At 43.1% G+C, this 26,977-nt stretch overlaps 2 protein-coding genes across 2 annotated transcripts in view; one reads left to right on the top strand and one right to left on the bottom strand.

Moving 5' to 3' along the window:
* Atad2b (ATPase family AAA domain containing 2B) overlaps window positions 1-10,582 on the bottom strand; it is a 133,603-nt gene extending 123,021 nt beyond the window's left edge. The window contains 1 exon segment of the mRNA XM_075983967.1: window positions 9,902-10,582. Within this exon segment, the coding sequence (XP_075840082.1) occupies window positions 9,902-10,108 (207 nt within the window). The 5' untranslated portion in view covers window positions 10,109-10,582.
* An 8,465-nt stretch (window positions 10,583-19,047) lies between these two features.
* The window catches only part of Ubxn2a (UBX domain protein 2A), a 32,364-nt gene continuing 24,434 nt past the window's right edge, over window positions 19,048-26,977 (top strand). The window contains exon 1 of the mRNA XM_075983966.1: window positions 19,048-19,227. The gene's annotated coding sequence lies outside the window, so the exon portion shown is untranslated. The remainder of the gene's footprint in view (window positions 19,228-26,977) is intronic.

The raw sequence follows: 26,977 nt of genomic DNA, 5'->3' as shown, positions 1-26,977 counted from the left end.
ACACTCTACAAAGTAACAGACAGCCATTAGACAGTGACTATATGTATCCACAACCACTCAGAGCCTGAAAATAAAGGGTTAAAAACTAAAAAAGAGCTCTAAAACCAAATATTACTCTTATAAACTCAAGTACATGCACATAAACCATGTCCAACTGAGCGTTGATGGCACTGATCCTTCTGGCACAAGCACAGGCAAGTAAGCACTGTCCTGAGCTAACAAGGGCATGTGGTCACCCTACCTAGTAAGTACTGTTTTCTGTAACCTAAGAGAGACTAGTCTTTATTAAAAAGATAAATACCTCAGTATTTTGTTTTTAACTGTGCTAATGCCTTTCTAGCAGATCACCAATGAAATATTAACTACAAAATATGTTAACTCCCAACAATGAAAAGAAAAGATAATGAAATATATGTATGAAAATACTGTAATGAGTGGCTTGGAATGTAGCTCAGAACGCTTGTCTAGCATGCATGAGCACTGGGTTTGATGCCCAGCACTATATGAAACTAGAAGTAGTGGTCCACACTATAACCTCAGCAGCACTCCAAGTGAGGGTTATTGCCATTTACTTCTCATTTCATTAGCAAAGCCCTAATGAAACCTACTATTTTGCACGTTAAACTAAAAAAATAAAACAAAAATATAAGCCAGGCATGGTGGTGCATACCATTTATTCTCCCAGCACTCAGAAAGCAGACACAAGTGGATCTCTTCTGATCCAGCCTGGTTCATATCGTAAGATCCAGGCCAGCCAGGGCTCTATAGTGCAATTCTCTAAAATAACAACACTAACAACAATAATAACATATTCTTTAAAAACCTCCTTATATAAGTTCTTAGGAATTATGATCATTCATCAAGGTGGACACTTATAAACTAGTTATACTAAATAGTAAAACTTTGTAAAAATGACTTTACAATTTGTTGCATTTCCAACCTCAACATTTTACTGAAATTTTCTTCTAAAAGTAAGGTTTAGATGTTAAAATATTAAAAATCTAGCTGGAACCAAGTATGGAAGCCTAAATCTACAATCCTACCACTTAAGAGAAGAAGCAGGTGCATTGCCCACTTCAAGTTCAAGTCCAGCTTGAGACTTAACATAGCAAGGTATTGTCTCAAAATGAAATAGATAAGTATATCGAAAGAGAAAACATTGCAAAGTTGTCAAACAGGAATTAGTTCTAGACTTCTGTTTTACATTTGTTTGTGTGTGTGCACATGTACTGAGGTCAAAGGACCACTGTGAGAGAGTTGGTTCATGCATATGTTTCATTATCTTTTCTTCTCAGGAAACAAAAGGGTCAGACTTTACTGGCTAGTGCTTTTACTGTGTGACCATCTCACCAGTCCATCTGCTGTTTCTGGACTGTATTTTTTCTGTATCACTTTGAAGGCCAAGTATTTAATAAGTGATTTACTACTTTTAAAGGCAAAGAATTGGCTAACACTAGAGATTTTGCAATAAGTAAAAATATTAATACAAGAATTTTAATTTACCTCTATTTCTCTGAAATTGCATTGCTACAAAAAATAAAACATGGGGCTGGAGAGATGGCTCAGAGGTTAAGAGTACTGGCTGCTCTTCCAGAGGTCCTGAGTTCAATTCCCAGCAACCACATGGTGGCTCGCAACCATCTGTACTGAGATCTGGCGCCCTGCTCTGGTGTGCGGGCATACATCGAGGCAGAATGTTGTATACATAATAAATAAATAAATATTTAAAAAAAATAAAACATGATGGCTGACAAGTTTTTAAAGTAACTCAAAAATTTAAAGTTCAAAAGTACTAGACCACTCCATTGATTCTCTCTCAAATACTCTAAACTCACTAACCATAATAGGCAAAGAAGCTGGGTAGCACATTAGAGTAATTCTCTCTAAGCACAGGCTTCTGTCAAATCAACAGTATTATTTCCTCATCTAAATTTAAATTTGACACAAAATGAAGTGTCAAAGACCTTAAAGACCTAAAAGGAGACCAGAATGGATATAAAACTCTGACACAATGATTAGGCAAATATAATTTTCAGATGCTTTTGGCTCCATCCAAAACTCACACAGGGACTGCGTGTAAAACTGATAAGTTCTAAAAGGCTGACAAATTACCCCAATACATGTAGACAAGAAGACACCAGACTTAAAAGGTTTAATTGTATTTTTATAGTGTGTATTTTTCTCTTTCCCACTAGGCTTTAAAAATTAAGAGGCCCAGACTTTGTGATATATCTATTTCATCCCAAGCACTTGTGCTGGAGGCTGGGGACTCCAAAAGTCAAATAACATTCAAGTATGATACTGTATAACTCCAGGAAGGGCAACTCACGCAGACTATGCTGTGAATCAGATCTCAACTTGCAGAACATGTAAGGCAAGTTGATGTATGCTTACCATCCCAGCTTCAATGGGAAGCTGAGATAGAAATTACAAAAACAGCCTAAGCAACACAGAAAACCCTATCTTCTTTGAAGCTACATCTCAATAACAAAGAACATGAAATTCCACTAAAAGATTCAGTAGATAGAATTCAGAACTGTAATTTAAGTTTTAGCTACACCTTTGATTTCATCAGAATCAATTCATTTTGTTTTCTCATATGCCTACCACATATACATGTATAGTCTTTAATTTTTGAGCTAAATTTCATATGCCCTCTATTCTTAAAGCCTTGGCATCAGAGTTTCATAAAATGGGCCAACTCCTCAATATGCTACTCATTCATCCATCAGCAGATATTCATTGAGCATCTTGTTTATGTTAGATGTTGGAGTAGGTTCTAAAAAGAGAAATTAATGGAATTAAAGAAGAAATAAACTGGGCGGTGGTGGCGCACGCCTTTAATCCCAGCACTCGGGAGGCAGAGGCAGGCAGATCTCTGTGAGTTCGAGACCAGCCTGGTCTACAAGAGCTAGTTCCAGGACAGGCTCCAAAACCACAGAGAAACCCTGTCTCGAAAAAAAAAATTAAGAAGAAATAAGATACAGTGTCTGCCCTCATGATGCTTACGGACAATTCACTCACAAATAGTCTAAGGGTACCAGGTACACTGTCTACAGCCACAACTATTCAGAGGGCTGAAGCAGGAGTTCAAGACCAACCAAATTAACATACCAAGCTCTCTTCTCAAGTGGGAGACAACCTAAAGAAAAAAAAAACATTTTGCTTTTCACTTTGTTTTTTGTTTTGTTTTTCAGAACAGGGTTTCTCTGTGTAGCCCTGGCTGTCCTGAACTTACTCTGTAGACCAGGCTGGCCTCGAACTCACAGAGATCTATACCCCAAGTGCTGGAACTAAAGGCATGTACCACCACTGCTAGGGGAAAAAAAAAAAGGAAAGAAAAGAAGAAAAAGGCTTTTCTTTTCTTTCCTTTTTTTTTTTCTTTTTTGAGACAGGGTTTCTCTGTGGTTTTGGAGCCTGTCTTGGAACTAGCTCTTGTAGACCAGGCTGGTCTCAAACTCACAGAGATCGGCCTGCCTTTGCCTCCCAAGTGCTGGGATTAAAGACATGTGCCACCACCGCCCGGCGAAAAAGGCTTTTCTATTGCTGGGGTTTTTTTTTTGTTTTTGTTTTTGTTTTTTTGCTTTGGGGGAAGGTCTTCTCAAACTCACACGATCCTCCCTCAGCCTTCTCAGTGCTAGGACTAAAGGCATGAGCCACCATGCCCAGTTACTTAGAGAGCAACTTTAAGCAAAATCTTATCTTGTCTCCAGATAAATTAAAACAATATGAAAAATATCAACATATTCATAACTCAAAAGCACCACAGGTTTATGATCTGACAGCAGCACACACTCAAGAGTATTTAAACACTAATACAAATTACAACCTGTCATTATACATAGCATCCTTCAAAAAGCATCTAGACTGGAGGGACTTAAGAAGAGTTAAGTATGTGCTAAGCATGTGTAAAATCCTGGGTTCAATTCTCACCACCCCAAAGAAAACGAAATCTGATATTTTGTTCTTGGTTTTTGTTCTGTTTTGGGGACAGGGTGTCATCCAGGCTGGCCTCAAATTCTTAAGGATCTTGTAGATTCTGCCACCTGAGTGCTGGCAGCAGGAATGTGCCCACCATGCCCAGGCTCCCCACCCCAACCTTGGTTTTCTAAGACAGGTTCTCATTGTGTAGCAGCCCCAAAAGCTTATGAACTCACTCTGCACCGTAGGCTGGCCTCATACTCTTGCCAGTCCTTCTGCCTCAGTCTCTCAAGTGCCCAAATTTATAGCCATATATTACCACTGCCAGCTCTAGCTTACACCTCAAGTTAACACATACCACATACAGTCCCCATACCAACTTTGTACTCCCATATAACATCTTATCCAAAAATCATTAAAGCTTTCCTCCCAGGTAAGGCATTTTGCACAAAATTCACCCCAAGAGGGAAAACATAAAATTGTAAAATATTCCTATTGCAAACCAAACACCTAGTATCAATAGGTAAACTCAAATTGACTGTGCACATAAATGAAACTTTACTGTGTATTTCCTAAACAAAATGTCCAACAACTCAGAGTCATTTAGCACTTTAAAGTGGCCGCTTAAACAGTATAACTTTCCATTCCAACGCAGACAACAGTTGGGCTTCAATAGTCCTCATAACAAGTGATAAAATCCTACCACCAACCCATCTGGTTGCCAGAAATTATGGATATTATTTATCTATAATTAAGTTTTTAAGAACATCCAGTAAAGGCCCTTAGGACGTACCAAAAGATGTGGTAGAATACAAAAAACAAAACCCTCAGTTGACATTCTTCAGAAGATACAAAAATGATAATATTGAAAATTTGCTAAATCGTACAACTCATTAGAAAAATACAAATTAGTCCCGGTAGTGGTAAGACAACAGAGGCAAGAGGATCTCATAAGCTTGAGGCCAGACTGGTTACAGAACCAAAAGAGCTGTTACACAGAGAAACCCTGTCTCAAAAAACAAAAAACAAAAAAACAAAAAAAAAAGTAAAGAAGGAAGGAAAAAACAAATCTGCTGCGAGGTGGTGGTGCAAGTATTTAATCCCAGCCCTTGAGGCAGAGGTGGAAGGATCTCTGAGTTCAAGGTCAGTCTGGTCTCCCTGACAGCCAAGGCTACACAAAGAAACTGTCTCAAGGGGGAGAAAAGAAAAATACAAATAAAAAAAATATCTAAGGAAAGGTTCAGTAGGTTTAAAATACCTGCTACCAAATTTAACAATCTGCGTTTGATCCCTGAGACTCATAGGGCAGAGGTTAGAAAACCAATTCCCCAAAATTATCCTCTGGCCTCCAGATATGTACCATAATATATATACTTCTACAATCAATACATAAGTGTAATTTTAATTTAATAAGATATCATCCCACACAGAATAGCATTACAAAAAAATTACTAGGTTTTTTTGGGGGTGTTTATCTTTTTGAGATAGGAACTTACTACATAGTTCTACCTGCCCTGAAGCAGTTTACCAGTAGAACAGGTAAACCAGTCTGGCCTTGAACTCAGAGATACCTCTGGAGCTTAAGGCGGTGTTCCACTAGACCCCAGCTAAAGAATTATTCTTAAGCCATCTACCAAATAGCAGGGTATGGTAGAGCACACCTTCGATCCCAGCACTCAGGAGGCAGAGGCAGCTGGATATCTGAGTTTGAAGTCAGCCTGGTCTACATAGCAAGTTCCAGGTAAACCAGGGCTACATAGAGAAACCCTGTCTCGAAAAATAAAAAAATAAAATAAAAAAAAACACAATCCTATAAGTGATGGTGAGGATGAGGATGTGAGCAAGGCAATGGAAGCCCACCTAACCGATGGGAAGGTAAGATGGCATAACAACCCTGAGAACAATGGAGGATCCTCAAAACAATAGAAATGGAACCACCACATCTTTCAGCAATCTCAATTTTGGATATTTACCCAAAGAAACTAAAATCAAGCTCTCAAAGACGTGTGCCAGGTGTGGTAACCCAGGCCTTTAATCCCAGCACTCAGGAAACAGAGGCAGGCAGATCTCTGAGTTCAAGGCCAGCCTGGTCTACAAAGTAAGTTCCCGGACAGCCAGGGCTATACAAAGAAATCCTGTCTCCAAAAATTAAAAAATAACAACAACATATTTTAAGAAGGTAACTTCATTCCTATGTCCACTGTAGCATTATGCACAACAACCAGAATATAAAAACAATATTAATTGCCATATGCCAGTTAAATAAATAAAGAAAATATGGTCTATGTATGTGTGGATGGATGGATAGATAGATAGATAGATAGATAGATAGATAGATAGATAGATAGATAGATAGTATATACACTGGAATATTTTTCAACCTTTAAGAAGGTTGAAATTTACAGCATAGACAAACCTGAAGCACATTATGCTAAGTGAACTAAGCCAGAAATTAAATAATCTCATTTGTGTATACAACAGAAGACAAGCAAACTCAAATATGCAGAAGGAACAAGGGTGATTGCCAAGAGCTAAAGAAATAAAGAACAGGGAGGCAGTGGTCAAAGCCAACAAAGTTTCATTTCTGCCAGATAAATAATTCTAGAAAGCTACTATATAGCCTATTGACTACAGCTAATAATATTGTATCACACCTAAGAAGAAATAAACTGTATCATACTGACAAAAATATATCTGCATCAAAGAGAAAAGGAAATAATGATATCATGTTGGAAAATAATATATAATCAGGCTGTGGTGGTGCACTCCTTTAATTCCAGCACTCGGGAAGAAGAGGCAGGTGGATCTCTGGGTTTGAAGTTAGCCTGGTCTACAGAGCTAGTTCCAGGACAGTCAGAGCTGTAACACCGAGAAACCCCGTCTCCAAAAAGAAAGAAAGAGAAAGAAAAAAAGAAAGAGAGAGAAAAAAACAGAAAACATAAAAATGGACATATTAAAGAGAGCAGAAAAACTACAGAAGTAATTGCTGTTCTGGTGGTTTTCATGGTGGTGGGCGTTTTACAGGCTTATTCTTATCCCCAAACTCCTCAGGCTCTGGACTGATGGCACATGAATGTAATCCCAGCACTCGGGAAGCAGAGGCAGTAGAAGCAATCACAAGGTCCAGGACAGATTGGTCTACCTAGCAAATTCTAGGACAGCCAAAAACATACAGCAAAACCCTGCCTAAAACAAAGCAAACAAAAAAATTAACTTAAAAAATAAATGTAAGGGACTGGAGAGATGGTTCAGTGGTTAAGAGCACTGATTGCTCTTCCAGAGGACCTGGGTTCAATTCCCACATAACAGCTCACAACTGTCTATAATTCCAGTTCCAGGGAATCTGACACCTTCACACCAATGCACATAAAATGTTTTTAAAAACCATTAAAAGTAGAAAAGTTTTTTTTTTATCATTCCAATAAAGCAGAATGCTTCCTAGTTGATCTGCTTCATTACACAGATACCATTTTAGACTAAGACAAAACTCTAGGAATAACACTTGGTGCTATGATTTCCTAAATCAAATAAACAAATAAGAAAGTGAATGAAAATAATTTAAAATCATGAGAAGGGGAGAAAGATTAATATAAAATGTAAAAAACAGCACAAAAGTAGAAAAAAAAAGAACTCCTTGATCTCTGTGGTACAAAGAGGAATACATTTCTTAATATAAAAAGGAGGGTCTTCTAAAGGAACAAAGTAGTTGCCTTTAATTGGAAGGCAGAAACAGGTGGATCTCTGTGAGTTTGAGGCCAGCCTGGTCTACAGAGCTACTCCCAGAACAGGCTCCAAAGCTACAAAGAAACCTGTCTCAAAACACCCCCTCCCCCAAAAAGAATAAAGTAGTAAGCAATTCCCATCAAATTAGGCTTTGCAGACAGGAAGAAATAACTATTAAACACCCCACCAATACAGAGGGTATGCTTAAGTGTACTAGAAAAGGTGAACTAGGAGAGCTACATTCCTATAACAAAACAAATTAAAGAGCTAATCACATTCAAATCAATTTACTTCAGAAATACCTAAGAAAGAAACACACAACATATTTCATATATGTAACATTTCATAAACTTAATAAATTCAGACCTGTATCTTTTCCTCTTCTATAGGTCCAATAAATAGCTCACAGTATGAGAATATCTCTAAAAATTTCTGAGAAAGCAATTAGATTCGTCATCTGCTACAGCTATAACATAAATCCCTTTAAGAGTAAAAGGCAAATATTTCAAAGTAAATCTTAAGAGACAACTGTTTATAGTCTTTTAAAACACTTTTAAAAAGAGTTCTCAAAATAATGTTTCATTAGTATCCTTCTAGAAAAACAATCTCTTTCATTCTAGCCATTTAAAAGCTACCAAGTGTTCATTTCTACATTAGACTATTGATTCTTTGCCTTTTAACATCTCCATAACCGCTGCCTGACAAATTACCTCACCTTACTCCTCAGCGGGTAAGGACAGCATAAGATCTCTGAATTCAAACATGGGACCACAGACTGATGAGAGGGAGATGAGCTAATTGCCTCAGATGAGTTTGACACTCCTCTAATAGACTAGGCATTCAGAACATGATACAATTACATGCTTACACTCTAAATATTTTATTTGCACTTAAGTGTAGAGGACACACTGTTGCTTAAAATTATTTAAGATTGTGACAGCGTCAGTAAGTTAAGAAATGTGTATATGTTAGGATAGTTTCTACTGGAAAAAAAAATCTTTAAAACACTTAGCTCAACCAAAGAGATCTATACACTCCTAAAAGTCTACTAAATTAAGACAGCTCAAAAATACTTTTCAGATTTTTCACAGAAAAAGATTTCCAAAGACACAATGAATATATTTCGTAGCATGGTAAAATATTTCTGTTGTTTATACTAAATTTCATTCTGAGTGGTGTCAAAACAGTATAAAACAGAGAAAACTTACATAAACAATCAAAACTTTGTAAATCCCTACAGAACCTTACATAGGCTAAGTAAGAAAAAAGGGTGTGAATTTAGAGGGATATTTTAAATAACACGGTTCGGCCAAAAGTCTCTCGGAAGTTAATCGCTTTCTAGGCATTATCCTTTTGGCTCACTGAATTCAGACCCAATCTCGTAGGAACGCACACGTCTAGCTAACTTTAAGTGACACCTGTGCCAGCTTCGTGTTCTGCACTGTGGGTGAGGTAAGTTCAGGGTCTCAGAACTCGTCTTTTCACAGAACTAAGTCATCCCCTGCTTCTTCGAGTGCCACTTCTTCAACTGTATGGACAACAGTGCTAGGTTGGCTTTTGTAACCCATTTCCTCAACAGAAACGTAGAAAGCATGTCACTTCGGAATGATGGTGCCCACTCGACACCTTTCTTTCTACACACTCCTGTTGTGACTTAAAAGTACTCTGCTCTCTAGAGAGACCTCGATTCACCCGACAGCTTACAGCGCCGCGTCTTATCTGCCTTGCCTAGGGAGGCGTTAAGCGCCGGTTTTGTTTTTAAAGTTGGTGATGGAGCAGCTACAAACTTTTTTCAGCATCCCTGCATGCCTGCCAACTGGAGCTCTGTTCACTTCCTTACCAACTTGAACCACCCCCAAACTAAGTAAGCTCAGTTAGACAGCGGCAAGAGCTGACACACTTTCAAGAAGGGTTTGACACCGCGGAAAACTTTCACTTCTCTCTTCTCCCCTTCCAAGTCAGGGACAGCAGCAGCCCTGGGTTCTCGCTTCCTCTAGTATTCCCCTCCGAAGCCGCGCAAGGACACGGAAGGCAGACCGTTCTAATGTCCCCGAACAGGACCCCAAGAGCCCTCTCCCGCGGATTCGAGTGCTGTTCTTTAACACAAAAGAACCGGGCCGGCACAGCAGAGGTGCTGGAGTCACGGCCCTTCGGCGGCTGCCACCCTCCACCGCACCCACAGACGGTCTCTGGCCAGACAAAGCCAGGGCGGCCGGGCAGGCGCTCTCAAGTCTCGGTCGCGGGCCGCCGCTCTTACCCGGGCCTCGTCCAGGGCGCCGCCGCTTCCCCCGGCCTTGGCTGCCGGGCAGCTGGCCGCGCGCGTCTTGGAGGAGCGGGTCCGAGAGGAGATGAAATGGCTGCTGCCGCCGGTCTCCCCCGGCTCCGCTCCGGCCCCAGGCCCAGGCCCGGGCCCAGGAGACATGGACCCGAGAAGGCGCAGAGAGCTCTTCCGGGTGTTCACCATGGTCCAGCCAGAGGACCGGGTCCACGCCGCGCCAGCCGCTCCCGGGAGAGGCGAGGAAGGCCGGCGCGCCGGCAGGTAGTCAGGGCCAGCGGAGCCTCGCCGGGCCGGCTCGCGTTGCCTCTCTGGGACGCAGGCCACGACAAGCAAGAGCGGGGCAGGAGCCAGCGGCAGCGCGAGGAGGCGGGGAGCGGGTGGCGGAAGCGAGGCTGCAGGCCGGCCGCACAGACCCAGCTCCTGCTCAGCCGTCCTCAGCGGGAGCCGAGCGGAGCCGCCATGTCTGCCCCTTTCTCTCTCGTTCTCTCTCTCTCTCCCTCTCTCTCTCTCTCTCTCTCTGTCTCTCTCCCTCTCTCTCTCCCTCGCTTGCTCGCTCGCTCTCTCTCTCTCTCTCTCTCTCTCTCGAGCTCCGTGCGTCAGGGCTCTGGCGCCGCAGGGCCGACAAGGCCGCTTCCGGCCTCGGCCGCTGCGGGGCGCTGCAAGAACGCGCAGCCCTTCCCTCTCCGCAGCCTCCGTAGGCTCCGCCCATCCGTGACGTCAGCGCCCGGCGGGGGAGCGAGGGAGGCGCTCTGGGCTGTAAACTCGGAGGGGCTAGGTTTCACTGGCCTGTCTAGACTGGGGGATGGGCAGCGCTGACGAGGGCGCGGGACCGGTTCCCGTGTGGAACGTAGCCCGGACCCTTCAACGCCCAGCCAGGACCGAAGCCCCTAGACACCCGCGACCCCTGAGGTGGCCTGGTTGACGCAAGGAACGGCCTGCGAGGCGCGGGAAGGAAGGAGACTGGAGAAGAGAGGGCGCGGTATGGGGGGGGGGGGTCCAATTGCCTAGCTACCTAAGGCAAGACCTTTAATGAACTTGGGCTGCACTTAGCATGACTGTGCAAACGAGAATGGCAGAGGAAGGACACCTCCTCGGTAGTCCACGCGAGGTAAACTGAGAAAGGAAAAAGAAAAAACAACCTAGGAGCCTTGCGTCTTTTTTCACCCACCGTGCAGACCAGGCTGGCCTTGAACTCTTAAAGACCCAGGGATTAAAGGGGTTAAAGGCAAGATGAGGAGCACCTCATCTTTAAGCATAGAGAAGCAGTGTTGTTTCCTATGACCTTAGCCAGATCTACCTGAGTGATTTTAGCAGCCTCCTACTGTGCACGCATAAGCAAAATTAAAACAAAACATTTCCAAAGGAAGGGGAAAAATAAAGCACACATAATATAAAAAGATCTGCTATTATGGATGGAATAATAAATGCTCATTTCAAAACATCATAATTTATCAGAGATAGCCTACACTATTTGGGCAGCAATTTCCCTTGTTATTACATTGAAAAATTGAAGAATGAAGAAATTTATGTGTTTTTTTAAAAAAAAAAAAAACAAGTAGCTTCATAGCAACAACATTTTATCCATGTAAGTCCCCAGCAAGAAAAATTAAATAATGAGCTTCAATCGGCCTCACAATGTCTGTGTACAGAATAGTTTGAATTCCAGAAAAACAAAAGCACTTGAGAGGCAAAGATGACATCAACTTGAGTTCAAAGCCTGATCTACAGAGTGAGTTCCAGGACAGCCAAAGCTACGTAGTTCTGGACCTCAGGAAAGCTCACTGACAAAAGGACCAGAACGCATTGACCTGCAATGCAAATGTGGTGGGAGGCGTCCAGAGATGCACCTTGAGCTACGAAATGAGGGAAAGACATGGACAAAGAAAAGCTTGGAGAACAGAGGACACAGTTGTCTGTACTAGAGAAAAAAATAACAAGTCAGTAAAACACTTTTTAAACTTTATTTAAAACTATATACAAATAAGGCTTGGGCATATAATGTAGTGGCAGAACACTTGATTTCAGTATATATTACACACACACACACAGGTCAAACTAGCACAATAAAAAAAAATTACAAGCCTGGCGGTGGTGGCGCACGCCTTTAATCCCAGCACTTGGGAGGCAGAGGCAGGCGGATCTCTGTGAATTCGAGACCAGCCTGGTCTACAAGAGCTAGCCCCAGGACAGGCTCCAAAAACCACAAAGAAACCCTGTCTCGAAAAACCAAAAAAAAAAAATTACAATTAGAAGAGTTGACAAGATACTAAGTTTGGTTACTTTGGGAACAACCAAAAGCTAAGCCCTAGGGGGCTGGAGAGATGGCCCAGCAGTTAAGAGCACTGGCTGTTCTTCCAGAAGACCCAGGTTCAAATCCCAGCACCCACATGGCAACTCACAACTGTCTGTAACTCCAGTTCCAGGGGATCTGATACCTTCACACCAATGCACATAAAATAAAGTTAAGCCCTAAAAGACACAAAGACAAACTTCTAAAGATCACTTTTATTTTCAATGTATTTGTCCAATCCCAGTGAACTCAGAACCTGTCTATTTTGAGAGACGAAAAAGAACTGGGTATTGTGGCACAGGTCTGTAATCCCAGCACTTCAGGAAGCTGAGCCAAGACAATTTCAATTTTAAGGCTAGCTTAGACTATAGCAAAGTGAAGGTCAAGCCTAGGCTACCTATTTAAAAAAAAAAAACAACAAGTATTCTAGGTAAGTGTTCCACCACAAATCTTCACTACTAGCCATGTGTTTTATTGTCCAGACAGGATCTTGCTAAATTGCCCAGGCTAGCCTATGTACAAATTTGTAATCTTACTATTTCAGTCTCCTTGGCAACTGGGATTACAGGCATGTGCTGCCATGGTAGCTATGAAAAAATACTCTTTTAATAAATGATGTTAGGACAATTGGATATGCTTTTATGAATAAAAAACCCTACTATTGTTTCATGTGTAAAGATTAACTTTAAATTCATTAGAGACATACATAAAGCCTTAATTTTATTTTTTTATTATTTATTTATTGGTTTTTCAAGACAGGGTTTCTCTTTGTAGCTTTGGAACCTGTCCTGGAACTCACGCTGTAGACCAGGCTGGCCTCGATCTCACAGCAGTCAGCTTGCCTCTGCCTTCTGAGTGCTGGGATTAAAGGCGAGCACCACCACCACCTGGTAAGCTGTTAATTTTTTTTTAACTCAAAAATTGTATAAACAGCCGGGTGGTTTATACAATTATAAGTTAATTTTTTTTTAACTCAAAAATTGTATAAACAGCCGGGTGGTGGTGGCGCACGCCTTTAATCCCAGCACTCGGGAGGCAGAGGCAGGCCGATCTCTGTGAGTTCGAGGCCAGCCTGGTCTAGAAGAGCTAGTTCCAGGATCGGAACCAAAAAGCTACAGAGAAACCCTGTCTTAAAAAATCAAAAAAAAAATGTATAAACATAGGATAAGTAGACATTTCTTAGCTGGGTGGTTGTGATGCATGCCTTTAATCCCAGCACTCCGAAGGCAGAAGCAGGTGCATCTCTGTGAGTACAAGGCCAGTCTGGTCTAGATCACTAGTTCCAGGACAGGCTCTAAAGCTATACAGAGAAACCCTGTCTTGAAAAATAAAAAATACAAAACAACACCAACAAAAAAGGCATTTCTTATAAAGGACACAAAAAATATAAACTAAAAAAGAAAATATGAGAAATTATCTAAATAAGAAAAAAATCATTTGCTCACTGAAAGATACCTTTTTTTAAAAGATAGAAAATGAGCCCCAAGACCTTAAAAATGTTTGGCAGTGTCCAGGTCTCAGCAAGCAGAGGCAGGTGAACCTCAGTGAGTTTCCCATCACTTTAGTCTACATAGTACTTGTCAGGCCAACCAGGACTGCACAGTGTGAAGTCATATGGGAGGCAGGGGTGCTAGGTAAAGGCTTCACCGCTTAGCAACATCCCGAACCCAAAGGCTTTTTTTAAAAAAAATACTTATTCATTTTATTTTATATGTAGGCGTGTACACATGCGACACATACATGCAGTAACAGCAGAAGTCAGAAGAAGGCACCAGATACCCTGATGTGAAGTCATAGGCAGTTGTGAGCCACCCCACATGGATACTAGGAACCAAACCTGGGCCCTCTTCAAGAGCAGTAAGTGCTCTTGGACCATCTCTTCAGCATCCCTGATGGTTTTCCTCAAAAGTTTCTTTTAGGACTGGGTAGATAAAGCCCAGCAGTTAAGAGCGCTTGCTGAGTTTACACAGGACCCAAGTTTGGTTCCCAGCACCAACATTCTGGTAGCTCATAACAACTTTCATTGTGTATCCAGTATATCCAGTGCCAGAGAATCAGCCACCCTATTCTAGCCAGGTTTTGCTTCCTCGGGTACCCCTAAGTATGTTTTAAGAAAATAAGTCTTTAAATAAAGGAAAACTACAAGGCACAAGTGGGAAAAATCAACAATAAAAAATTAAAAAAAAAAACAGGAAGCAACTTTTTTGTGCATGGTGGCACCTGTAATCTCAGCATTTCAAGATTGAGGTAAAGGATTTTGGGTGAGAAACTAGCCTGGGCTCAATAAGCAGTTTGGAGCAGTCTGAGTAACATAAACCCTGTAACCCCCCCTTAAAAAATACATTGTATATAAAGCCTTAACAGAAAGAATAACGTAATCGTATTTTTTGATGGCCTTAGTGTGTAGCCCATGCTGTCCTCAAACTCATAATCCTCAAGCCTCAGATTCCCAAGTATTAGGATTATAGGTGTGTGCCAGTGTGCACACTGTGTGTGTTGATGGTTGATCTTCATTGTCCACTCAACTGGACTGAGATGCCTGAGACTACTAAGACCTTAAGGGCCCTGATCTAACCAAAGGTTTGGTCTACTGGTGGGTCACAATTTGAATGGACAATTGTGAGGTGGTAGAAACGTGAGAGGTTGAGAGCTGGTTGGGAGAAGTGGGTTGCTGGGGTCATGCCTTTGAAGGATACATCTGGGCCCCTTCCTGTTGTTCTCTGTGCGGCCTTCCATTAAGACATGAGAAGCTTCAGTCTGCCTTGCTGTCTTGTTCTGCTCACCCCACCCCGCAGCAATGGCTCAAGCTGACCCTGGTCTGAACGTTTGAGATCTTGAGCCAAAATGAATGGTTCCTCTCCTAAGTGGATTTTCTTAGGTGTTTTCATGTAATGGAAAGGTAATCCCCACAAATAAACAAAGGCAGTTTCTTCAAAAAGGACATTTCTAGTGCAAGAAAAGCAAAATACTTATCAGGCTATAAGGAATTCTTCGGGAAGAGGCGATTCTGATTTAGTACTATGAGAGGCCATCCAAGAGACTATTTTTAAGCTTGATGCATGTGAAGGAACACTAAGTTATGAATACAAATTTATGACATGAAATATGAGGTTGGTATACTGGCCCAGTGTGTTTACTAGTCATATATAACTTAAAATTGCAAAGTTAAAAAGCCAGTTCTTCTAGATGGAGAGGCCTATCCCTGTAGTTCAAACCACTAGACCTGCCTGAGCAACACAAAAAGACCCTGACTCTTAAAAAACATTCAGGGTTTGGGATACAATTCGGTGGGTAGAATGTTTGCTTAGCGTGCTGACAGTCCCAGGTTCCTTCTCTAGCACCACAAAAGGAATGTAGAGGCCAGAGGACTAGAAATTCAAGGTCATCCTTGGTGATGTGGCAAGTTTGGTGGGACAGCAAGAGCTGTGTGAGATCCTGTCTCAAAAAGCAAAGACAATTCCGTGAACAACTATGAACAAAAAAACCATATAACGGATGAACAAATTATTGAAATACTCAAACCTCCAAAGTTAATTCAAAAGAATATTAAAAATCTAAATAGACCTAGTTAGTTATTTTTTGTTTGATTGATTGATTGACTGATTGATTGATTTTTGTTTTTCAAGAAAGGGTTTCTCTGTGCAGCCCTGGCTGTCCTGGAACTTGCTATGTACACCAGGCTCATCTCCAACCAAGAAACACTTCTGCCTTTGCCTCTGGAGTGATGGGGTTAAAGGCATGCGCTGCCTTTAACCAAACTTTAAGTTTTGCCAACTTAAAACAAAATTCGTAAACAAAACAAAACACGAACAAAACAAATCCAGCAGTTTAACAAAAAAGGTTATTCACAATGACAAACTGAAATTTGCTCCAATACTATTCAGCAAGAAATAAAATTTTCTGAAGTAATTGGTACTGGCAAAATTGTACACCGGACTGAGAGATGGCTAAATGGGTACAAAACCATAAATTTTAATGAAAGCCGGGCGGTGGTGGTGCATGCCTTTAATCCCAGCATTTGGGAGGCAGAGGCAGGCAGATCTCTGTGAGTTCGAGACCAGCCTGGTCTACAAGAGCTAGTTCCAGGACAGGCTCCAAAACCACAGAGAAACCCTGTCTCGAAAAACAAAAACAAAAAATTTTTTTTTAATGAAAATAGAAAACCTGGACTTAAAATTTGTGTTTTAAAATCAAAGCTGAAGGACTGGACTCAAAACCTACAGTCCACACGCATGTAATGGCATATGCCGGCAAACCTATAGTCTTGGAAGGTGAAAACATTAAGAATAAGGAACTCAAGATCATTCTTGACTACGAGGCGAGCCTGACCTTTTTTTTTTTTCCGAACTCCCAGAGATCCGCTTGCCTCTGCCTCCCGAGTGCTGGGATTAAAGGCGTGCGCCAACACCGCCCGGCAAGCCTAACCTTTTTTAAACAACACCACCTAATAGTCAGGAAAAACATGAGCATTCTGAGATGAATCTGAGTGCTGGAAACGCTGGGTTTGATGGACAGCATTCCAGAAACCCACAGTGCCCACAGTCCAGGCTCTCAGGACGTGAAAGTAGGAAGACTAAATAAACACCAAGGCCAGCTTTTGCTAAATGAAACCCTGTCTAAAACAGAAAAGAAAAAAAATATAGAAACAGACCTATAGAGCTATGATCACTTGATTTTTGTTGGGTAAGACAGGGTCTCAATACCGAGACCAGGCTGACCTTAAACTTAAATTGTTCTGTCTCCTCCCCAGTGCCAGGATTACAAGCATAGGCCACCACACCTGGCTGGGAAATTGACTTTTGGCGTGGAAAAGAATCTTTTCAATTGATTTTAGAACAAACCCTGTAGGATTAGGGACAAAAAGGGAAAATATCAGAGGAGTCTCATGGCAGGATCAAAGAAATGTCTGGACAGGGAGATTCATGCCCATAATACTAATATTTGACAGATTGAGACAGGGGGGCTCTTGAGATGGCAATATATAGACATATAAACAGTCAAAACTCCCAAATATAAACACAGAAAAAAATAAAAATACATCACACACACACACACACACACACACACACACACACACACATATAGTGGCTGCATCTGAGTAGAGGCTTCTATAGAAATAAATGAATCAGACTAACATATATATGACATATATTATAGCCATAAAACAATTATATAGATTATAACTCACATGATTATGTGGGCATGCATCTTTCAGGAGAGTAGGAGCACTATTTTGAGAGCTAAACTCACCACAGGATCCCTGAGCAGCCGCACCTCAGTAGGTCTTCAAAGGAATCCCAAACTGCTTTTACCTGGGTGGAGAATGGTTGGTAGGGAAGGCCCAATCCCAAACTGACTCCAGGCACCAACAGCTGTCAAATAAAAAGCAAAGCCCAGTTTAGGTAAATTTAGATTCTGTGTAGAAAGATTGTTGCTGTGGGTAGAGGAAGGATGACTCCTTGCCTAGAGGAATACTATTGCCAAAGGGCGAATGTGCAAACGTCAGCTAAAAAAACAAATCTTAGGTAGGTGGGAGTGTGACTTAGTGGCAGAGACCTTGTCTAGAATTTTAAAAAAAAAAAAAAAAGAAAGAAAGAAAAAGAAAACAACAACTATCTCAAATAATTCTAGATTTAGATTTAAGAGACTGTTGTAGCCTGGTGTAGTGGCACCAACCAACTTTAATTCTAGCACCAGGAGACTGAGGCAAGCAGTTTCAGACTCTACGTAGTAAGAAGCTGTCTCAAAAAACAAAACAAAGCCGGGCGGTGGTGGCGCACGCCTTTAATCCCAGCACTTGGGAGGCAGAGGCAGGCGGATTTCTGTGAGTTCGAGACCAGCCTGGTCTACAAGAGCTAGTTCCAGGACAGGCTCCAAAACCACAGAGAAACCCTGTCTCAAAAAACCAAAAACCAAAAAAAAAAACCAAAAATACACAATAGAGACTATTGTGTAGAGGGAAATCTACTAGGTCTGTGACCGATTCCTAGAATAGTTAGATAAGATTTTTTTGGTGGGGGAGGGGCTTTTCTTGCACTGGGAAGAATGAACAAGGCCAGAAAGACCTAGTTGTTAGAAAGTGGGACCAACCGTGGGTGGTGGAGTTTAGTTTATTCCAAGGTCAATGTACTTTTTGGGGTAGGGGAGGTGGGCGGGTGGGGAGTGATGGGATGGGAGGGCGTGGGATAGGGTTTGGAACAAGAGATGCTTTACCGAATTGTGCTGATGTCAGGGTAGCTGGTATATTGACCACATAGTGATTTCAAGCAATTCTGCTAATCATTTATAAAGCAAAGATCGGGAATTTGGAGAATACACGCCTGACCGCGCCTCTACTAAACAGGGAGGAGTCTTATCTAAATCCTAGGGGAAGTCGACTCAGGAGGCCGAGGCAGGAGAATCTCTGTGAGTTCGAAGCCAGCCTGGTCAAAATCAAGTTCCAGGACAGCCAGAGCTACAGAGAGAAACCCTGCTTCGCAAACAAATAAATCCTACAGGGAAGAGTGGTCTTTGTGGCGAGCCTTTCAAGAACGCAGAGAGCGGGGGAGTTTAACTGTCACTCTTTCAGGTAACAGAGCTCAGGTGAAGTTCACTGACAGAATGCTGGGAAATCTCCCCGAGGAAGAGAAGAGGCAGAGAAAGAAACAGGTCGACGCTGGATTTCCCAGGTGAACGCCCACCTAGCTCCTGGCCTTTTCCGCGCCTCCTAAGGAGGCAACAAGCAGCGGAGCGGACGGCCGGGAAGAGACTGCCGCCATTAATGCGCGCCAAACGAGGCCGGAGGAGACCGGTCGCGGGAAGCCCCGCCCCCTGCGCGCTCCCGTCAACTGGGCGCGCGCCTCGGAGTCGCGCGGAGCCGTCCTCGGGCGCGTCCGGCGGACCGAGGGAGGCGGGCGGCGTTTCCGCGGCGCGGTGGTCCCTGCGAGGGTCTCCGGACGCTCTTGGACGGAGGGGCTCCGGCCGGGCAGCGGCGGTTGCGGACCCCAGGGGACCGAGGACGGGGCCGCGCCCTGAGGTGAGTCTCCGGGCCCCGCGCCGCAGGCGGGTGGGCGAGCGTTTCCCGGGAGGCGCTCCGGGCCGCAGTGAGTCGGCAGCCCGGGGTTTGCCTGCCGGGACTGCGGCCGGGGAAGGACGCCGGCGGTCAGAGGCCTCCATCCCGGCTCCACCCCGGCCCAGGTGAGTGCCGACCGGCGGGGCTCGCGAACTCGATGGAAGCACACACACCTCGCTTCTCTCTCTCTCTCTGAAGACGCCCAGAAACTTCGAGTTAGGTGCTGTCTAGACGTCACCATTTCCTAAGGCGAACGCTACCAAGAGGGCTCTCCAAAAATACAGGACTTGTTCTGTGGACATTTCGTAACTGACTTCACCAGCCTTCCCCAGCTCACTTGCATAGTTTGGAAATCTGATGTTCGCTGTTTTCCTAATTGATTTTATTTTTTAAATCTCTTGCGTCTACCCGCCCCCTCCTTTTTTCCCTCGTAGTAATAAAAGTTTATTATCAGCAAAGATGATCTAGAGTGGCCTCCAGTGTTGGTTCGTTTGTATGTAATTTGAAATGAAAAAAAGTAGACAGCTGATGATCCGTATTTCCCCGGTTTTGTTGTTGTTAAAACAGGGTCTCCTTAGCCCTGCCTGCGGTGGTGGTGCTCGCCTTTATCCCAGCACTGGGGAGGTAGTGGCAAGCGGATCTCTGAGTTCAAGGCCAGCCTGGTCTACGTAGTGAGTACCAGGACCGCAAGAGCTACACAAACCCTGTCTCAAAAAAAAAAAAAAAAAAGAAAAAGAAAAACAAAACAAGAACAACAAAAACAGGGCCTCCTTTATCCCAGACCTGATTTGAATTTGGGATTCTCAGACTCCCACGTGCCTGGATTATAGACATGCAGCACAGGTTTTTAAGTTTTTGTGACAGGGTCTTGACTGGCCTGGAGCTTGATATGTGAACCAGGCTGGCCCCTGGATATATGTGCCTGCTTCTGCCCCCCAAGTACTGGTATTAAAGGTCTACATCAACCTATAAACCCTGTTTTCATTTGTGGGAGTGTCTCCCCCCCCCCCATCCTTTTTCTTTAGGGACAGGATGTGTGTAGCCTTGAACTGTCAGAGTATTCCATTGTGGCCTCAAAGGCTCACATTTTCCTTCTTCAGCTTCCTCAGTGCTGGTATTCAGGTGCGATTCTGCTGAGTTGTGTTGATGTTACTGGGGGGGGGGGTGCTGGTTGATGACACAGAAGGTAGCTTTTTGTTCAGGTTGGAAGGAATGGTGCTAGGCTAGGCGGAAGAATACTGTAGACAGCAGCTACTACTTGAACCTTCTTACTCTCAAGAAAAATGTTATTTGCTTCATGTGCACAAATGTTTTGTCTACGTGCATGTCTGAGAACCATTTTTGTGCCTGGTACCTGTGGAGGCCAGAGAAGGTGTGAGATCCCTGTAGAATTAGAGTTCCATATGGTTGCGAGCCACCATGTGGGTGTCATGAATTGAACCTAGTTACTCTGGTAGAGCAGCCATTGGTCTCAGTCAATGAGCTAGCTCTCCAGCCCCCTTGAGCTTTACCTTTGTTCCCCACTTTTTAGGGCTCAAACCCAGATGGCTTTTTGGTATTTTCCAGACAGGGTTTCTCTGTATAGCAGCTCTGGCTGTCCTGGAACTTTGTAGACCAGGCTGGCCTTGAATTCACTGCCTCTGCCTCAGAGTGCTGTAATTAAAAGTGTGTACCACAACCACCCAGCAAACCCAAGTTTTTTCATAAGCTTGAATAAGTCTTCTGCCACTGAGTTACATCCCAGTCCTGCACGCGCACTTTCTTTAAATTAAGTGACTTTTATTGGGGAGGAAAAACACAAATGTCCACTCACCTCAGCTAGGGTACCATTGACAGGCCAAAGTTGGATTCCATCAAAGTTCAGCTTCACTAGGCACGCTAATGAATTTATTGGGCTTAGTTCCAGAGCATAGGTGACAGGTTACTTACGGGAGTATGGGTGACGCCAAAGCAGCTTCACCGACTTCCTCACAGCTGCATGGGTGGAATACTCCTATGCGTAACAGGATTCTCTGCCTACACAGTAAGCCAAACCAAGACAAATTGAAAAAGTGCAGCAGGTTTATTTGAGCAAAGCATCTCTGGGGCAGGACCTCCAGTCCCAGAGATCAAGGGCAAAAGCAGAGGGACTTTATAGGTTGTAGGCATTGAGTAATGACATGTCTGCCAGTAGTTGGGCTTGTGCCCAAGTTTGGTCAAAAGCTGAATGCTTTAGGCAGGGAGTTGAGTCTCTGGGAACTTCAGGGGAGGAAGCTGCAGTTCCACCAAGAATGTGGAACTGGGTGTTTTGCTGTCTTTCCTTTGTTTGGAGACTCTGAGCCTGTGGGGTTTGGAGAGAGAGACGGAAGGGTTCAAATGAACACGCCCCATCATCTCTCTGTTCATTTACCCTTCCACCCTCTATATATTCTAGTACCTCAGAAACCACCAAGTATAGCTTGGGCAGCATTATATTTAACTGGCTTGGAAATGGAGTGGGCGCCCTTGTGATTTCAGGGAAGAGTCTAGTGAATGACCTTTCCCACTCGATTCTCACCGTGCTTTACTAGAAGTGGGAATGACTGTTAGAGTACAGCACTCCCCAGTACTGCTCGAGAGAATTAATTAATAGCTTAGTTATTATTTATGTTCGTTTTTGTTTTTATTTTTTCAAGACAGGGTTTCTTTGTGTGGCCATGGCTGTCCTAGAATTAGATCTGTAGATCAGAGATCCACCTGCATTGATATTAAAGGCATGGACCACCACCAACCCAGTTTTTAAAATTATGTACAACTGGGCTTTGTGGGGGACAGATTTTTAATACCAGTACTTAGAAGGCAGAGATTATGTGGAGGTTGACTTCTAAAAGAAGGTTCCCGCAAAGGAAATAGATGCTACAGAAAGGAGGAGGGGGGCGATTCAGAAATGTAAAGCTCGCCAGACAGTGGTGGTGCACGCCTTTAATCCCAGTGTTGGGGCCTGCAGACCATCAGACCCTGAATTTCCTGTGGCCTCTTGTCTGCGGGTAAACAACTTGTTTTCCTGTAGCTGCTCTGAGCACGAGTTCCTGGTGGCAGGGGAATGGTGTTATTCTTTTTTTAAAAATGCTTCAAGATCCCCACGGCAGTAGGCAGCAGAAATGCTGTAGGTCCCAAATGGTGGTGGCGGGCCATGTGGCAGCAGGCAGTGGGCCTCAGGCAGAGACGGCTGCTGGTCCCTGAGCAATGGCTGGTTCCAGGCAGGGAGACACATGGTGGGCGGGCAGGAGACAGAAACATGGATAGACACGACATGCAGGGTGAGGTTGAATGTTTATTCAGGGAGTTATGGAAGGAGGAAGGGTGAAGGGGGGGATAGAGAGAGAGGGAGAGAGAGAGAGAGAAGAGGAGAAAGAGACAGAGAACGGGGGAAGCAGAGAAGTGGGGAGAGAGGCAGAAGCGAAGCTGCCTCTCCTAGAGGAAGATGGAAAAGAGCGAGCTCAGGCCCGAAGCTGAAGATCAGCCTGCCTCAGCGGATGGGGAGGGGAATGGGTGTGGCTTGTCTCTTAAAGGGACGAAAACCTTGACATTCCCAAGTCTTCCTTATAATAAAAAGCACGCATGTCAACGAAGCAGAAAAGGGCCCAAGATCGCGGTGGGCAGGTCAGAGGTAATGGGAGTGGGCGTGGCTTGTCCCTTAAAGGGACAGGAAAGCACAACAAGTGGTTTCTGGTGGGCTTGCAGCTGAGAACTGGAGCATGGCCATTAGTCAAGGAGACCATATATAAGAACACAATAAAGGGGGCATTCTTGGCATTCTTGTTTCAAGGATGATCTGTGTCTCTGTCTGTGTGTCTGTGTGTGTGTTTCAATCTCCAACCCCTTGCTCGGCTCTAGAGCCTTACTGTAGTGCATACACCAAATGTGCGTTACATCCCAGCACTCGGGAGGCAGAGTCAGGCAGATCTCTGTGAGTTTGAGGTCATCCTGCTCTACAAGAGCTAGTTCTAGGACAGGCTCCAAAGCTATGGGGAAACCCTGTTTCATAAAACCAAAAGAAAAAAAGGAAGGTAAAGCTCATGGCATTTGAAGTATGGAGAGCAAACACGGACTGGGTGGTGAAGTAGATCAGGGCCAGGCAAACTGAAAAGCCCAGGAATATGAAAAATTGTCTGCCTATTCGTATAGCTTATACATATATTCTAGGAGTATTGGGGCTGACAGCGTCTTTAAATAGGTCAACTTTTAACAGTTACTTCTCATAACCCTTTGCCCTATATTCTTTCCAGCTACAGGAAAAGTAGTTGGCTAAGAATTAAGTCAGAACAAGGCAGTAGTGGTGCATACTCTTAATCTCAGCACTTGGGAGGCAGAAGCAAGCAGATCTCTGTGTGTTCCAGGATATCTAGTACTGTTACACAGAAACCCTGTCTCAAAAAAAATTTTTTTAAAGAAAAAAAAAACAAGAATTAAGACAGACTCACAGCTGCGTCCAGATAGCCAGACTTCTGTAAACATTTTGAACTAACACCCTGTAATCAAAGGTTTTCTATCACAGAATGCCTGTTACTAAAGGCTTAACCTCGAAATTGTAAAAATTCCTGACTCCCTGCCCTGCATTTTTTTTTCTATAAAAAGAGGCTTCTGTCTTCTCACGACCATAGTGTCAGATTCTGCCCTCCTTTTGGCCCTAACTAGTTGGAAGCTCTGGTACCCCACCATGATAAAGTTTGCTTCTGGTTATCCGACTTCAGTGGTCTCCCCCCCATTATTCATGCTACACCAGGACCCCACAAAACCATGTCACCTATTATGTAATGCTTCGGATTTGGAACCGTTTTTTTTTTTTAATTATTATAGAGAAAGAATGGTAAGTTGATTCAAGCAATGAGTTTCTTTGCTAATGTCTATTATTATATTCAAGGAGGCACAGTAAAAAAAACCATTGGAATGACCCTTTGGTGGTTACAGGGAAGGTTTTTATTGTGCATAAGAGAGATAGTGATGTGGGATTCCCCTCTGTATGCTGGGAATATGTTTTGTTACCTGTCAGGGGCCAGCTTCCCTCAACAAGATTACTTTTTTTCCAGAGTAGAGGCCTGGGAATCTAGAAATAGAGTAAGGAATATGAAGACGTGAAAATAATAAAATGCAGAAGCACATAGGAGGGAGGGAATTTCAGTGAGTACTGAAAATTCATCCGTGTTTAATTTCCAACAGATTAATATACCCCTGATTTAAAAATGTAGGAGTAGAATAAAAGGACTGTATTAACATACAAATTGAAAGTCATGGGGGACATTCCTTCATGCCCTTGACTCTTGCCCTAGACTAAACACTGGGTAGGCAAACCACTCCTTAGGTGGAATCCCAAGTTATTTCCATAAAGGGAACAAGAACCTAGTTGGTTCCTTAGAAACTTCAGGAGCACGAGGTCTGGCAACTAGCCACACCTGTTTACAGTAGCTTTGAGAGAGCAGAACTCAGATTTACAACTAGGTGGGACCTTTGAGTTAGACACTTGATGATCTTGAACTAAAAACAAGTCCCAAACTCTGACCTTTGGCCTCCACATTTTCTCTCTTTTTATTAATTTTAATAAAGCCTGTGCTTCTGCAACAGGACAGGTGATCACGCCTGCCTTAGGTTGAACACTTCTCTATTTCCCAATCTTTGGAACACGCATTTTAATTTATGAAGTCCCCGTCTTAGGTGCCTGGCGGCAGGAAAAGGGATCAAATCCTGTCCTTGACTGCCAACCTCTCTCTGTAAGCAAAGGGAGGAAGTACTGTCAAGAGAGTTTTAACCATTAGTTAATGGTAAACAAGCAGATAATACTTTGTGCTATGCATACTTCAATGGCTAATATATCTCCTTATTAAAGGAATATAGGATCACCAGGGTTGGGAATGCCTACTTGTGAACTGGTCTAGAGTATTCAGCTGTATCAAACTCTAAATTTGTCTTATCAAACATATAAAATTCAAGAATTCATTGCTAGTGTCAAACTTTTTCTTAGACAAGTTCTAAACATTTTCTAATCATTAACATCTTATAGTGAGTATTACTAGTGTCAAACTTTTCCTAAACAAGTTCTGATCATTTTCTCACCATTAACATCCTATAGTGAACATTAACAGGTCAATACCATAACACCATTTAACAAATCTTAATTCTTTTAAATCAATTTTAACCAAAAGACATGAAGATTTTTGTAATGGTAAGAGTCCAAATACAATGCTGCTTTTAAGCAACTGTCCCAGTCTCTGAGCAGCTGAAAAACCCTTAGGCTACCCTTCTCTTATCTGAAGAGAGTTTTCAGTCCTCAGGCTCTCTTAACATTTCAAAAAAGCAGATTGAATGCCTCATTGGCAATATTGAGTTCTGTGTTTCTAGTCCGGCTCCAAAGTACAGGATTCAGACTGTTGCAAGTAATAATTGTTATTCTTTCTGCCGGGTTGGATGCGGGGTTGGAGAGAAAACACGAGACACACGGCAGTCCCACGTGGGTGAACTTTAATGGGGAGGGGGGTAACGACAGGTGAGGGACGGGGATGAAAAGACGAAAGGGAAAGAGGGAAAAAGGGGGCAAGTTATGGCGTCCCCCTGTTTTTAAAGGGGAATCCAGGTGCGTCTGGGAGTGTCGGTGGGATGCTGGGAACTGTAGTCCAGCCACCTTGTCTCCAAAAGGAACAGCAATAATTATCATGGCTGTTGCAGCGGGGTCTCAGTAGCTGTGTGGATCCTGAGTGTCTAGAAGCAGCACAGCATCCTACAATGTAGAATGGTGTCTGCTGTGTAGAATGGTGGCAGCAGGTCCCACGCATCAGGCCTTCCTTTCCCTGGGATCAGGAAAGCAGGACCACAGACTTTCATTGTGAATCCTTCATGGAGGTGTTAGCAGCTACGATGTCATCAGGTCCGGTGTTCTGCTGGACACATCGCGGGCATTCTGGAAGCCATCTTGCTTGATCCTCATCCTGTGAAAAAACACAGACATATCCTTAACCCAAATTAATACAGGGTTGAATCCTTTCCATCTTTCAGTGCAAGGGTCTTTCCACCTTGCTTTAGCAAAGGTTGCTTTTGTGTCATTATGCCATAATCTGTCTGCCACTGATCGCTCTTTGACATCCATATTTAAGAAGTTTAGTGTGAACAGCATATGCTTTAAGGCATTTTGTGTCAACTGAAGATATAATTCTCCTGTTTTTATCTTTTGAAGTTGTGTTTTCAAGGAGCTGTGACTACACTCCACACAATTCCTTGCCCTTGAGGAATACCAGTCTTACGTTCAATATTCCACTGAGCACAGAATTGCTGAAATGCTTTATTAACATATCCAGATCCATTATCTGTCTTTATTGTTTTGGGGGTTCCTACACATGAGAAGCATTTTAAGCAATGAGTTATTACATGCTTGGCGGCTTCCCCAGCTTTTGCAGTGGCCATCAAGAATCCTGAATATGTATCAACTGTCATGGACATACCTCAGTTTTCCAAACTCTGAGACATGAGTAACATCCATTTGCCATACATGATTATGAAGAAGTCCTCGGGAATTTACCCCCAAATGAGGTACAGGTAAATATTGTGGGCACATCTCACATTGCTTAACAATTTGGTAAGCAGCTTCTTTTGTTAATTTAAATTGTTTTTGTAAACTTAGACTATTTTGATGGTGCAAAGCATGTGACTGCTGAGCCAGTTCAAGTTTATCAGCTAAAGCATTACCTTCAGCTAATGGCCCAGGAAG

The sequence above is a fragment of the Microtus pennsylvanicus genome, chromosome 8 (assembly GCF_037038515.1).
Source record: "Microtus pennsylvanicus isolate mMicPen1 chromosome 8, mMicPen1.hap1, whole genome shotgun sequence".
Lineage (NCBI taxonomy): Eukaryota > Metazoa > Chordata > Mammalia > Rodentia > Cricetidae > Microtus > Microtus pennsylvanicus.
Note: the sequence above shows the minus strand (reverse complement) of the source record. Positions and strands in the feature narration are given on the sequence as shown.